Genomic DNA, 12,748 nt, shown 5'->3' with positions numbered 1-12,748 from the left:
CCAGCTGCTCGGGTACTGCAGGCAGCGCTGCCGGGCAGTCAGCACCCTGCTCCGCTGCGGATCGCTGCCGTGCTGCCGGGCAGTCAGCACCCTGCTCCGCTGCGGATCGCGGCCGTGCTGCCGGGCAGTCAGCACCCTGCTCCGCTGCGGATCGCGGCCGTGCTGCCGGGCAGTCAGCACCCTGCTCCGCTGCGGATCGCTGCCGTGCTGCCGGGTCATTCCCGGCTCCTCCCGGCGAAGGCGCCCCTGGATCCCGCCAAGGCTCCCCGGGAGCGGCCCCTCAGCGCGCAGCGCGCGGGCGCCCCCCAGCGGGCGGGCCCCGCCCCGCCGCCAGCCAATGGGAGGGCGCGAGGGCCCCGCCCCGCCGGCGCCGCAGCCAATGAGGAGGCCCCGCCCCGCCGAGCCCCCGGAGCGCTGAGGGCCGGTCCCACAGAGACGCGGCCATGGCGGGCAAGGGGACGGAGGGGTTTCTGCCGCCCTTCAAGCACTTCGCCACCCATGCCATCCACGCCGGCCAGGAGCCCGAGCAGTGGCGCTCCGGGGCCGTGGTGCCGCCCATCTCGCTCTCCACCACCTTCAAGCAGCGGGCGCCCGGCGAGCACGCGGTGAGTGCGGCCACCACCGGGGCGCTGAGTCACCCGCAGCCCCGTTCCGGGCTCGGGCACATCCGGGAGGCCACGAGCGTCCGGCGTGTCCGGGCCCGGCAGCGGGAGGCGGCAGGTGCCGGGCACGGAGGCAGCTCCCGGCGCGGATGTTCCCCCCGGGCCGCTCCTGGGCAAACGCGAGCATCTCGCTGGGCCGGGAGCGGGGCTCTCGCCCGGGCGGGCGGCGGAGTCTCCTGGCGGGGACACGGCAGAGCCCCTGCCCGCGATGCCGTGCCCTGCGCTCCGGGGTGGCCCTGCCGAGCAGCGATGGGGCCGCAGGAGCCGCTGTGGTTCCTTGCAGCCTGAGCCAGCCCGGGCTCGGTGTTCCCGCAGCGGGCGGCCATCCGGAGCGGTTTGGGATGAGGCTGGGATGATTCCCGTGTGCCAGGCGGGGGAAGGGGAGCAGGGAGCGCCCGGTGCCCCCGGGCTCGCGGAATGCTGCTCCCGGCCCGGGCAGAATCCCTGTTCCACTACACACACTTTGTGTACCAGTCTGCCTCGGTTTTCCTTCCAAACCGAGGGAATATTTCCTAAGGATTTTGTGGATGCCCTGTAGAAAGTGCTGGAAAGGTTTTACGGGACGTGGCACAAAGCTGCCACTCCTAAATCAGCACCTGCTCCAAACTCGCGCTGTGCTGGTCGGGCAGGAGGAATTTGCCTTGTGATTCCTCATTCCACACAGAATCCCAGCTGTGCTGAGGAGGCCCTCAGGAGGAGTCACGCTGCTGTATCCACATCCTGATGACAGGATCCATGCTCTTGCCGGGAGCTCTGCCAGAGCGATCTGCAGGATTCCTGACTATGAGGAAGTTGACATTAAAGAGAAACCCTAAAAGCAGGCAAATCCCAGGGTGCTCAGCAGGTTCTCTTGGTAACAACTGCATCTGTGCATGCATGAGTGGTATTTTCCTCATTAAATTCCCCTAGAATTTGCATAAAAACTGTGAAACTGGGAAACGTGTGGGTTGTCAGGAACTGACGAGAGGAGTTGTCCAGTGCCCTGTGGGTGTGATGGAGATGGACACACGTTTTTCCTGAGAATTCCCCCCAGACAGGCTGAGGAGTCTCCCTCTCTGGAGATACCCAGAACTGTCTGGACACCATCCCGTGCCCTGTGCCCTGGGATAGCCCTGCTGAGCAGGGAGTGGGAGCAGGGCACTCTCGTGGTCCCTTCCAGCCTGACCCAGCCTGGCATGCTGAGGGTGGTGGGACTGTGCAGCCCGAGCCCTTTGTCCCACAGTGGCCACAGAAGGATGTCTGGGAGAGGCAGGAGAATGTGGCTCCTTGCCCCAGGGCAGCCCTGGCCCCTTTCTCCAGCAGGGATGCCCAGCTGGGTGTTGTGCCAGGACACCCTCCTGCTGCTCTGGGAGGAGCTGGGTGCCCTCAGCCAGGGCTCTCTAAGGAACCCAGAACTGCTGTGATTTTAAAATTTCCTGTGCTCTCTCTGATGTTTGTTTCTTATTCCCACCCCAGGGTTATGATTACATCCGGTCTGGGAACCCCACTCGGGATTGCCTGGAAAAGGCTGTGGCCACCCTCGATGGAGCCAAACACAGTGAGCATCTCATGGGCTGGACGGGGCTTGGAGCAGCCTGGGACAGGGGCAGGGGGTGGCACTGGGTGGGCTTTGGGGTCCCTCCATCCCAAACCCTTCCATGGTTCTGTCACCACGGCTCTGGCTGTTGGCTGTGGGCAGGAGCAGCTCCGAGGTGGGGAAGAGCCCAACACTTGTGGTGCAGGAATGTCCAGCTCCATCCCTGGCTTTGTCTCCTGCTTCCTCATGTGGCTGATGCCTGGGCTGGGCTGGATCCATCCTTGTGCAGCAGCACTGGAGGCAGTGGGAGCAGGCAGCCCCTGGCCCCAGTCCGTTCCCAGTCTGTTCCCAGTCCGTTCCCAGTCCGTTCCCAGTCCGTTCCCAGTCTGTCCCGGTCCGTTCCCAGTCCGTTCCCAGTCCGTTCCCAGTCCGTTCCCAGTCCGTTCCCAGTCCGTTCCCAGTCTGTCCCAGTCTCCATGCTGGTTCCATGCTGTGCACATCCATCTCCTGCTCTCACTGGCTGCACGTTCCCAGTGAGGCAGTGACAGGACAGGCTCTTTTCAGAGGCCAAGGGAGGAAGGCCAAGGCAAGTCTGACTTGTTGTGTCACATCAAACACTGATGATCCTTTCTTCTCCAGGCTTGGCTTATTCCTCTGGCTTAGCAGCTCTTTTGAACATCTGTCACCTCCTGAAGGCAGGGGACACTGTTATCTGCATGGATGATGTCTATGGAGGTGGGTACAGCACCCAGTGGCTTCAGCCTTCTTTGTGCAGGGGCTCAAACCTGCCTGTGGCTCTCAGGAACCCTGAATTTCCCGTGTAGGACCTCACTGCTCTTTGCAGGCTGTTTTTATCAATCCCCTCTTCCTCACAAGTGCCCGTGCAGAGTGCACCCAGCTCTGCCAGAGTCCTGCTCTGAGCAGGGTGAGCTCACTGCAGCTCTGGGAACTTTCCCCTGCTCCTTGGAGCCTCAGCCTGCTCAGGGCTGCTTCCTGCAGGGCTGAATTTCCCTGCTCCTCCTCGGGCTTGGTTTGTTATCAAGAAAGGGTTTCCCACAAAAGAACCCCCCAAACATCACTCAGATGTTTCCTTCAGCTCATAGAATCCTCCTCCATGTTCCATCCCTTCCTGCTCGGGTGGAAAACTGAGTCCCTGGGGGTCACCTTGGCAGGAGGACCCAGTCAATGAATTTTCAGTCCAGGCAGTGTTTCCAGTGGGAGTGCTGCACATCCATGGATCTCCTGTTGCTGCTGGATTCTTTGAATCCTCCCAGGGAAAGGCTTCAAAGACAGGAAGGAATCATTTTTATTGGAGTGCTGGGAAACAGCAGCTGGAGTCTGCCCCTTGTTTCTTCTTCTCTGTTTAATTTCCTGATCATGAACCCCACAGTGATTTCAAGTACTTCCTAAATCACTCTGATCCCATCTTCCCATTATTACTATTTCATGATCACTCAATCTGCAACAATCTTTAAACTCTGTAAATAAAAAAAGTATAAATGTGCCACTGATGGTGTGCAGCATAAAGCTGTGCCCTCCTGACTGTCCCTGCACGATGCAGGAGGGTGGAGAGCAGGGAATGAAAGTTAAGGAAGTTGTTTCATTTTGTGACTTTTGTTTTTTTTTTTTAAGGCACAAACAGATATTTCCAGAAAGTAGCTTCAGAAAATAATTTGAAAGTAATTTTTGTTGACTGCACAAAGCCAAAATGCCTGGAAGCTGCAATTACACCAGAGACCAAGGTAGGGGAGAGGGAAATGGATTTTAAAGGGATGTTAAATTGTTTTATCCCTGCTCCTGTTGGGTTTGGGGGTGTGTGGAGCTGAGGGGGGGCAGCCTGGAGCACAGCTGGATCCACCATATCCCACGGTGCTGCCTCCTGGAAAGCATCCCAAGAAGAGCAGAAAGCCCTGGAGAGAGAGGAGGGAACAGGGAAAAGGTGAGGAAGAGCAGAGGGAATGCAGAGCTGGGGGTGCTCCATGGCACTGCTGGGTGATCCCTGCTCCAGGGGAGGGCACTGTGCTGGGAAAGGCTTTGGGAAGGCTCTGTCCTGGCTGGGTGATCCCTGCTCCAGGGGAGGGAACTGTGCTGGGAAAGGCTTTGGGAAGGCTCTGTCCTGGCTGGGTGATCCCTGCTCCAGGGAAGGGAGCTGTGCTGGGAAAGGCTTTGGGAAGGCTCTGTCCTGGCTGGGTGATCCCTGCTCCAGGGAAGGGAGCTGTGCTGGGAAAGGCTTTGGGAAGGCTCTGTCCTGGCTGGGTGATCCCTGCTCCAGGGGAGGGCACTGTGCTGGGAAAGGCTTTGGGAAGGCTCTGTCCTGGCTGGGTGATCCCTGCCCCAGGGGAGGGAACTGTGCTGGGAAAGGCTTTGGGAAGGCTCTGTCCTGGCTGGGTGATCCCTGCCCCAGCTGGGATGCCCTGGGATGGCACAAGCCCAGCTGGAGGAAACCTCCCTGAGCTTGGAGGAAGCAGCTGGAGCCTCCCCTGGCTCTGGCAGGGCCACTGCCTGTCCCCAGTGCACAACCCCAGGGAGCTGCCAGCCCAGAGCCCCTGGGACTCAGCCCAGCCCTGGGAAGTCTCTGACCTGGAGTTTTTTTGGGTTTGTGCAGCTGGTTTGGCTGGAGACCCCCACGAACCCCACACTGAAGGTGATTGACATCAGAGCCTGTGCAGACATCGTGCACAGGCACCCGGGGGTGCTGCTGGCCGTGGACAACAGCTTCATGTCTGCCTACTTCCAGGTGTGTCACCTGCCCCAGGGCAGGTAGATTGGGAAAGGGATGGGAAAGGCATTATATCAGATCTGTTTCCCAGGAGACCAAGCTAAGCCCTGGTGCTGCAGGTTTAAAGTCACCCTTTTTGCAGAGTGCAAAGCGCCTGGTTTTGTTCAGGGTGCTGTGATCTTGCTGAATGAAGAGAACTCTGCAGAAAGTGTTAATGCTTAGCTCAAGCAGCTCTGCAGTTGGCCTGGGACATGCCAGAGGCTGGGGGATTTGCCTGACAATGTGTTGTTCTCTTCAGAATTCCCAGTTTCCTCCAGAAAGGGCTGTGGAAGAGCACAGGGTGCTGGTTAATGTGTCTGGGGCAGCCCGGTGTAGAAGGAACAACAGTGCTAATCATTAATTGGTGGGAGCAGTAGGTGAGGTACCACACTGGGCTGGGAAAAGGAGAATTCCACAGTGTCCTGTCCATCAACATTGAGTGTAAAAGGCCTTTTCCATGGCTGGGCATCTCCACGTTCCCTGGGTGGGAGTCCGTGTTTAATGTGGCAGCAGCAGTCTTTGCATCTGCCTGCTTTGTTAAGTTTTAACTTTAACAGTGATGCCTCTCAGTCTTCGGAATGTGCTGATACCTTGGGCAAAGTGCCTTAATTAGTGATTGATTAAAAATCAGGCACTGCTCAGCACCTCTTGGCCATCCACCTCCTGGTTTGTCTCACCTCAGCAGGCTCCTGGGCAGGGAGCTGGGAGCTGAGGGGAGAGAGCTGCCACAGGAACCTCCTTTGCTCGTGTTCTCAGCTCCTCCAGGGCAGGGCTGCAGCACCTGGAGAGCAGAGCAGTTCTTGAGCTTTGCAGTGGAGTCCTTCATTTCCCATGGCAATGCTCTTTGTGGGGTCAGTGCCATGGTTTGTCCCTGCCTCAGCTGAGCAGCAGAGCTGTTTCTTCCCAGCTCTGCTCTGTGTGTTGGATGTGCTCAATCTCTTCTCTCCTGGAGCCTGCGGGAGTTGGAGCAGTGCTTTTAAATCTCATTTTCTTGTGCTTACCTTGAATCCGGAGTGCCCCTCTGTAGTGCTGCTTTTAGCCCATGTCCTGTTGCCATCCTCAGGTTTTTGTGTTTGTTTCTCCCTTGTTTATCCTGTGTGAGCTCAGAGCCCTTTGGGATGGCTGGGAATGATCCTGAGTGCAGCCCAGCTTGAATTATGATGTTATTTTCCTTTCCTTTCAGCGTCCCTTGGCCCTGGGGGCTGATATTTGTATGTCTTCTGCAACCAAGTACATGAATGGTGAGTGTGAGAGTTGAGCACATCCTTAGGGCAGGGGTGGAGGGAGATTGGGAGGGAATTCCTGGCTGGGAGGGTGGGGAGGCCCCTGGATCCCTGGCAGTGCCCAGGGCCAGGCTGGACACTGGGGCTGGAGCACCCTGGGATGGTGGGAGGTGTCCCAGGGATTTTATTTACATTTGGGGGTTGTGGCAGGACCCTGGAGTGGCTGATCCCGTTCTTGTCCCCTGTCATTTGTAGGGCACAGTGATGTCCTCATGGGCCTGGTCTCTGTGAACAGGGATGATCTCTATGAGAGGCTGAAATTCCTGCAGAACTGTAAGTCCAGCCAGGGAATTGCTGACAGGAATGCTGTTCACATCCACAGCTCCTGCTGGGGAGGGTGGGCATGCTCACAAGTGGGAAATCTGCCTGGAATGTAATTAGCAGAGCTAATTACAAGCAAGCTCAGTGAAATAGTCCCATGAAATGGGAGGTGCTGGTCTGCCCTTCCCAAGCAGCTCAGGAGAGCACTGGGGCCCACCCTGAAACCACTGAGGTGCCCCCTGCACCTGGGGGGTTTGGAACTCCTCACCCACCAGGATGGGCCCAGTGCAGAGTTTCCTTACCTCTGATGATTCCAGCCATTTTCTGGCCTCTTCATTGTCAGCAATAAATCCCTGTCTGGGGTTGTGCCCTCTGCAGGGAGGGTGCACTGTGCCCAATAAATGCAATCCTTGAGGCCTGAGCCTGTTAATTGGGCTCATTAATTGGCTGCCCAGTGTGGGAGATGAGGAACAGAGATTGCCTCGAGTGTCTTCCCACTTGTTCCAAGCTCAGAAATGTGGGAGGTGAGGATGAGCTTGGCTTTGCTGAATGCAGAACACCAATGTTGCTGTGGAATTGTGTGGAATTTTGTTCCCATTCCTATAGCCCTTGGTGCTGTCCCCTCCCCCTTTGACTGCTTCCTCTGCAACCGGGGGCTCAAGACTCTGCACCTCCGGATGAAGCTGCACTTCCACAACGGCCTGACTGTGGCCAAGTTCCTGGAATCCCATCCCAGGGTGGAGAAGGTCATTTACCCAGGTGGGTGGCCAGGGTTTGGGGAGCATCCCAGGGCAGGGGTTTGGGGAGCATCCCAGGGCAGGGGTTTGGGGAGCATCCCAGGGCAGGGGTCTGGGGAGCATCCCAGGGCAGGGGTCTGGGGAGCATCCCAGGGCAGGGGTTTGGGATCATCCCAGGGCAGGGGTTTGGGGAGCATCCCAGGGCAGGGGTCTGGGGAGCATCCCAGGGCAGGGGTCTGGGGAGCATCCCAGGGCAGGGGTTTGGGGATCATCCCAGGGCAGGGGTTTGGGGATCATCCCAGGGCAGGGGTTTGGGATTATCCCAGGGCAGGGGTTTGGGATCATCCCAGGGCAGGGGTTTGGGATCATCCCAGGGCAGGGGTTTGGGGATCATCCCAGGGCAGGGGTTTGGGATCATCCCAGGGCAGGGGTTTGGGGATCATCCCAGGGCAGGGGTTTGGGGATCATCCCAGGGCAGGGGTTTGGGGAGCATCCCAGGGCAGGGGGTTTGGGATCATCCCAGGGCAGGGGGTCTGGGGAGCATCCCAGGGCAGGGGTTTGGGGAGCATCCCAGGGCAGGGGTTTGGGGAGCATCCCAGGGCAGGGGTTTGGGGAGCATCCCAGGGCAGGGGTCTGGGGAGCATCCCAGGGCAGGGGTCTGGGGATCATCCCAGGGCAGGGGTCTGGGGATCATCCCAGGGCAGGGGTTTGGGAGCATCCCAGGGCAGGGGTTTGGGAGCTGTGGTGCCCCGTGGCTGGGGCTGGGTGCCCAGCTCAGGTGAGGCTGAGCTGCCCCAGCTCTGCACTGGAATTCACTGGGAATTCTCCCGACTCTCTCCATTCCAGGGCTGCCTTCCCATCCGCAGTATGAGGTGACGAGGAAGCAGTGCACAGGCTGTCCTGGGATGGTCACCTTCTACATCAAAGGGAATGTCAAAAATGCCTCTGCCTTCCTCAAGAACCTGAAGGTAAAGATAATAAAGTCACCCTCAGAGGGAGCTGAACCTGCCCTGCTGAGGGGAGGGTGGAGTGGCTTTTCTTGCCAAGTCCTTTGGGTGTGCCCCTCTGTAAATCAGGGATAATTTGTCCTTGGGGGTTAATGAGAGGGAACAAAGGGACCCTCAGCCCCTTGGGAGTGTTTGTTGGTTTGTTTGGTGCCAGGGTGTGTCCAGCCCAGCCCAGGAGCTGCTGCTGGCAGAGGGCTTTGTGCATGGCTGGGCAGCTCTGCTGGAATATTGCAAAGTGCCCTCAGCAGGGAAAGGCACAGAGGGGCCCCTGGCTCTGGGAATGCTTGGCTGGGTCCTTGGCCCAGCCTGTGCTGGTGTTTGGCCAGGTGTTCACTCTCCTGTGCCCGGGGAGGTGTTTGTGTCCTGAGCCCACTCCTGTAACTCCTTTCCCCTTCCCCCACAGGTGTTTACCTTGGCTGAGAGTCTGGGTGGCTTCGAGAGCCTGGCAGAGCATCCGTAAGTTCATCCTCCCACCCTCAGAGCCTCTAAAAGCTGCAGAGCACCACAAAATCCCCACAGCTTCCCAGCCCCAGAGCTGCTTTGCTGTTTTGCCTTTAGCTAAACTCAGGGACTGTTGTGAGGCACAAAGCCAGGGGGGGTTGCAGAGGGAGGGAATCCTGTGAGAGGGCAGAGACAGAGCAGTTCTGCCTGGAGGGCTGGGGCACAGCTGGTGTCCATGAAGACAATCCCAGAAGCTGCAGAGTGTTGGGATGAGGAGCTTGAATGGAGGAATGCCCAGCTCCCTGCTCCCCCAGGGGCACGGTCACTGTGTGCACCCGGCTGCCTCTGGTCCCTGGCAGGGCTCCTGGGGCCTTTTCAAGTGCTCCAAACAGCATCTTCAAGGAATTGCATTATTGCACTCAAAGGCAGCTTGCTTTTGGGAAAGGTCCATGGAAATGAATGGCTGTATTTAAATGTTCAGTCATTTCACTCCCTGATTTCACAGCAAATGTTGAACCCCTCCAGCAGCTGAAAGGAACTGGTGCCAGGGACTGAGCACAGGGGGAAATGCCTTCTTGCCTGTGTCCTGTGTGGCTGGGGAGAATAAACCCTGCAGAGTCCTTTGGGACAGTTTGGGGAGGGATCTGAGCAACCAGGAATGAAACCAGGAGGTTTTATTCTGGAGGTTGCACATTCCCCACCTGCAGAGCTCACAGAGCTTCTGTGGAATAAAGAGCAGCTCTGGAAGGAAGAGGAAAAGGATTTTCTCCTTTGTCAGGTCCAGATTTGTAGGTATCCACTTCTTGTCAATCATTTGTGTCTTGGAAATCCGAGGTGGAGATGCAATTCCCTGACTTGTCAGCATTCCCACCATTTCCAGGAGCTGCTGCCAGGAGCTCTTTGCACCTGTGGGGTCACACAGGTGGCACAGAGGAGGTGTCAGATCCTGCTGCATTTCAGGGGTGCTGGCAGGGAGCCGGCAGGGAGCCAGCCGGGCTGGTTTTACCAATACAAGTCCCAGATTTTTAGGAAAAAGTCTCCTTTTTATCCCTGCAGGGCCATAATGACCCACGCCTCAGTGCCTGAGGAAGAAAGGAAAACTCTGGGAATCACAGACACCTTGATCCGCCTCTCGGTGGGGCTGGAGGATGAGGAGGATTTGCTGGCAGACCTGGACCAGGCCCTGGAGGCTGCGGTGAGTGAGGAGTTCCCCTCCAGAAATCATCCCCAGCTGGCAGCCTTTCCTGGGGCTGAGCCCTCAGCTGCTCCCTGGTGGACCCTGGGCTGTGGAGGGAAAGTTTCCCCGTGGGCAGCCCTGGCCAGGCACAGCCCCATGGATTCAGGAGCAGTTGGGCTGTGCCAGGCACAGCTCCCATGGATTCAGGAGCAGCTGGGCCGTGCCAGGCACAGCTCCCATGGATTCAGGAGCAGTTGGGCTGTGCCAGGCACAGTTCCCGTGGATTCAGGAGCAGTTGGGGTGTGCCAGGCACAGTTCCCGTGGATTCAGGAGCAGTTGGGCTGTGCCAGGCACAGTTCCCATGGATTCAGGAGCAGTTGGGCTGTGCCAGGCACAGTTCCCATGGATTCAGGAGCAGTTGGGCTGTGCCAGGCACAGTTCCCGTGGATTCAGGAGCAGTTGGGCTGTGCCAGGCACAGCCCCATGGATTCAGGAGCAGTTGGGCTGTGCCAGGCACAGTTCCCATGGATTCAGGAGCAGTTGGGCTGTGCCAGGCACAGCCCCATGGATTCAGGAGCAGTTGGGCTGTGCCAGGCACAGCCCCGTGGATTCAGGAGCAGTTGGGCTGTGCCAGGCACAGTTCCCGTGGATTCAGGAGCAGTTGGGCTGTGCCAGGCACAGCCCCATGGATTCAGGAGCAGTTGGGCTGTGCCAGGCACAGTTCCCATGGATTCAGGAGCAGTTGGGCTGTGCCAGGCACAGCCCCATGGATTCAGGAGCAGTTGGGCTGTGCCAGGCACAGCCCCGTGGATTCAGGAGCAGTTGGGCTGTGCCAGGCACAGCTCCCATGGATTCAGGAGCAGTTGGGCTGTGCCAGGCACAGCCCCATGGATTCAGGAGCAGTTGGGCTGTGCCAGGCACAGCTCCCGTGGATTCAGGAGCAGTTGGGCTGTGCCAGGCACAGTTCCATGGATTCAGGAGCAGTTGGGCTGTGCCAGGCACAGTTCCCGTGGATTCAGGAGCAGTTGGGCTGTGCCAGGCACAGCTCCCATGGATTCAGGAGCAGTTGGGCTGTGCCAGGCACAGCTCCCATGGATTCAGGAGCAGTTGGGCCGTGCCAGGCACAGCTCCCATGGATTCAGGAGCAGTTGGGCTGTGCCAGGCACAGTTCCCATGGATTCAGGAGCAGTTGGGCTGTGCCAGGCACAGCCCCGTGGATTCAGGAGCAGTTGGGCTGTGCCAGGCACAGTTCCCATGGATTCAGGAGCAGTTGGGCTGTGCCAGGCACAGCCCCATGGATTCAGGAGCAGTTGGGCTGTGCCAGGCACAGTTCCATGGATTCAGGAGCAGTTGGGCTGTGCCAGGCACAGCTCCCATGGATTCAGGAGCAGTTGGGCTGTGCCAGGCACAGCTCCCATGGATTCAGGAGCAGTTGGGCTGTGCCAGGCACAGTTCCCGTGGATTCAGGAGCAGTTGGGCCGTGCCAGGCACAGTTCCCATGGATTCAGGAGCAGTTGGGCTGTGCCAGGCACAGCTCCCATGGATTCAGGAGCAGTTGGGCTGTGCCAGGCACAGCTCCCATGGATTCAGGAGCAGTTGGGCTGTGCCAGGCACAGTTCCCATGGATTCAGGAGCAGCTGGGCCGTGCCAGGCACAGCTCCCATGGATTCAGGAGCAGTTGGGCTGTGCCAGGCACAGTTCCCGTGGATTCAGGAGCAGTTGGGCCGTGCCAGGCACAGTTCCCATGGATTCAGGAGCAGTTGGGCTGTGCCAGGCACAGCTCCCATGGATTCAGGAGCAGTTGGGCTGTGCCAGGCACAGCTCCCATGGATTCAGGAGCAGTTGGGCTGTGCCAGGCACAGTTCCCATGGATTCAGGAGCAGCTGGGCCGTGCCAGGCACAGCTCCCATGGATTCAGGAGCAGCTGGGCCGTGCCAGGCACAGCTCCCGTGGATTCAGGAGCAGCTGGGCTGTGCCAGGCACAGCTCCCATGGATTCAGGAGCAGTTGGGCTGTGCCAGGCACAGTTCCCATGGATTCAGGAGCAGTTGGGCTGTGCCAGGCACAGCTCCCATGGATTCAGGCAAATCAAATGCTACAATGTGACTTTAATCTATGCAAAGGAAATGAAAATGTGTGGTTGACAGAGGGGCAGAGCACAATGATCCCTCCCTTTCCTTCCTGCAGTTTGCATGAACCTTGAGGGTCAAACAGGACCTTGGAACTGGACACGGCTGTGGACGAGGACACGGAAACCAAACCCCTCTTGCTTTGCCTTTGGGAATCCCAGCCTGGGCTCCTGGGGCTCTCCCTGCTGCTGTTGGGCTGGGCACAGCCTGGGCTCTCCCTGCTGATGCCTGGAGCCAGCAGCTGTGTGGGAGCAGCCGTGGGCACCCCGGGAATGTGATCCCAGTTCTCCCAGCAGAGCCCAGTGTTCCTCCTGCTGCTGCAGGGTTGGGGCACAGGGGCTGCTTCCTCTTACTGCTCTCAGATAATTCTTTTCTCACTCATCATCTCAGCTCAAAAACTTGATTGACCTCAGATTTATTTTAATTAAGTTAGAAATTTGCCTAAGAGCTTTTTCTTCTTTTGATGTTTTATTGAAAATGAAGTGAAATCCAACACCTGGTAAACAATAACTTTCTAAAGAGGTGCCTTTGTCTCTTGTAAGAAAAATCATGCGCTGTGGGAATGATTGGAATAATTTTAATTAAAACACACTTTTCCTTTCCTTGCTTGTGTTATCCATGTGCACGTGCTGCTTGTGTTCAAAATCAGGGGATGGAGTGACCCTGGAGCTGTTGGGGTTCTCCTGTGGGAAGGCAGGAGGGGATGGAGCTGAGGAGGGGATGGAGCTGAGGCAGGACAAGTCTCTATTGGCCACACCCAGAACAACCATCACTGCAC

At 58.0% G+C, this 12,748-nt stretch overlaps 1 protein-coding gene across 1 annotated transcript; it reads left to right on the top strand.

The window, feature by feature from the left end:
* The first annotated feature begins 398 nt into the window (after positions 1 to 398).
* LOC135305482 (cystathionine gamma-lyase-like) lies at positions 399 to 12,572 on the top strand. The gene is made up of 12 exons (XM_064429192.1): positions 399 to 605; positions 2,118 to 2,199; positions 2,818 to 2,913; positions 3,811 to 3,920; positions 4,784 to 4,915; positions 6,120 to 6,177; positions 6,415 to 6,492; positions 7,087 to 7,239; positions 8,064 to 8,185; positions 8,628 to 8,680; positions 9,722 to 9,860; positions 12,029 to 12,572. The coding sequence occupies exons 1-12, from the start codon at positions 444 to 446 to the stop codon at positions 12,035 to 12,037; spliced, it is 1,194 nt and encodes a 397-aa protein (XP_064285262.1). The 5' UTR covers positions 399 to 443; the 3' UTR covers positions 12,038 to 12,572.
* The last annotated feature ends 176 nt before the right edge of the window (positions 12,573 to 12,748 follow it).

The sequence above is a fragment of the Passer domesticus genome, chromosome 7 (genome assembly GCF_036417665.1).
Source record: "Passer domesticus isolate bPasDom1 chromosome 7, bPasDom1.hap1, whole genome shotgun sequence".
NCBI classification, from domain to species: Eukaryota; Metazoa; Chordata; class Aves; order Passeriformes; family Passeridae; genus Passer; species Passer domesticus.
Note: the sequence above shows the minus strand (reverse complement) of the source record. Positions and strands in the feature narration are given on the sequence as shown.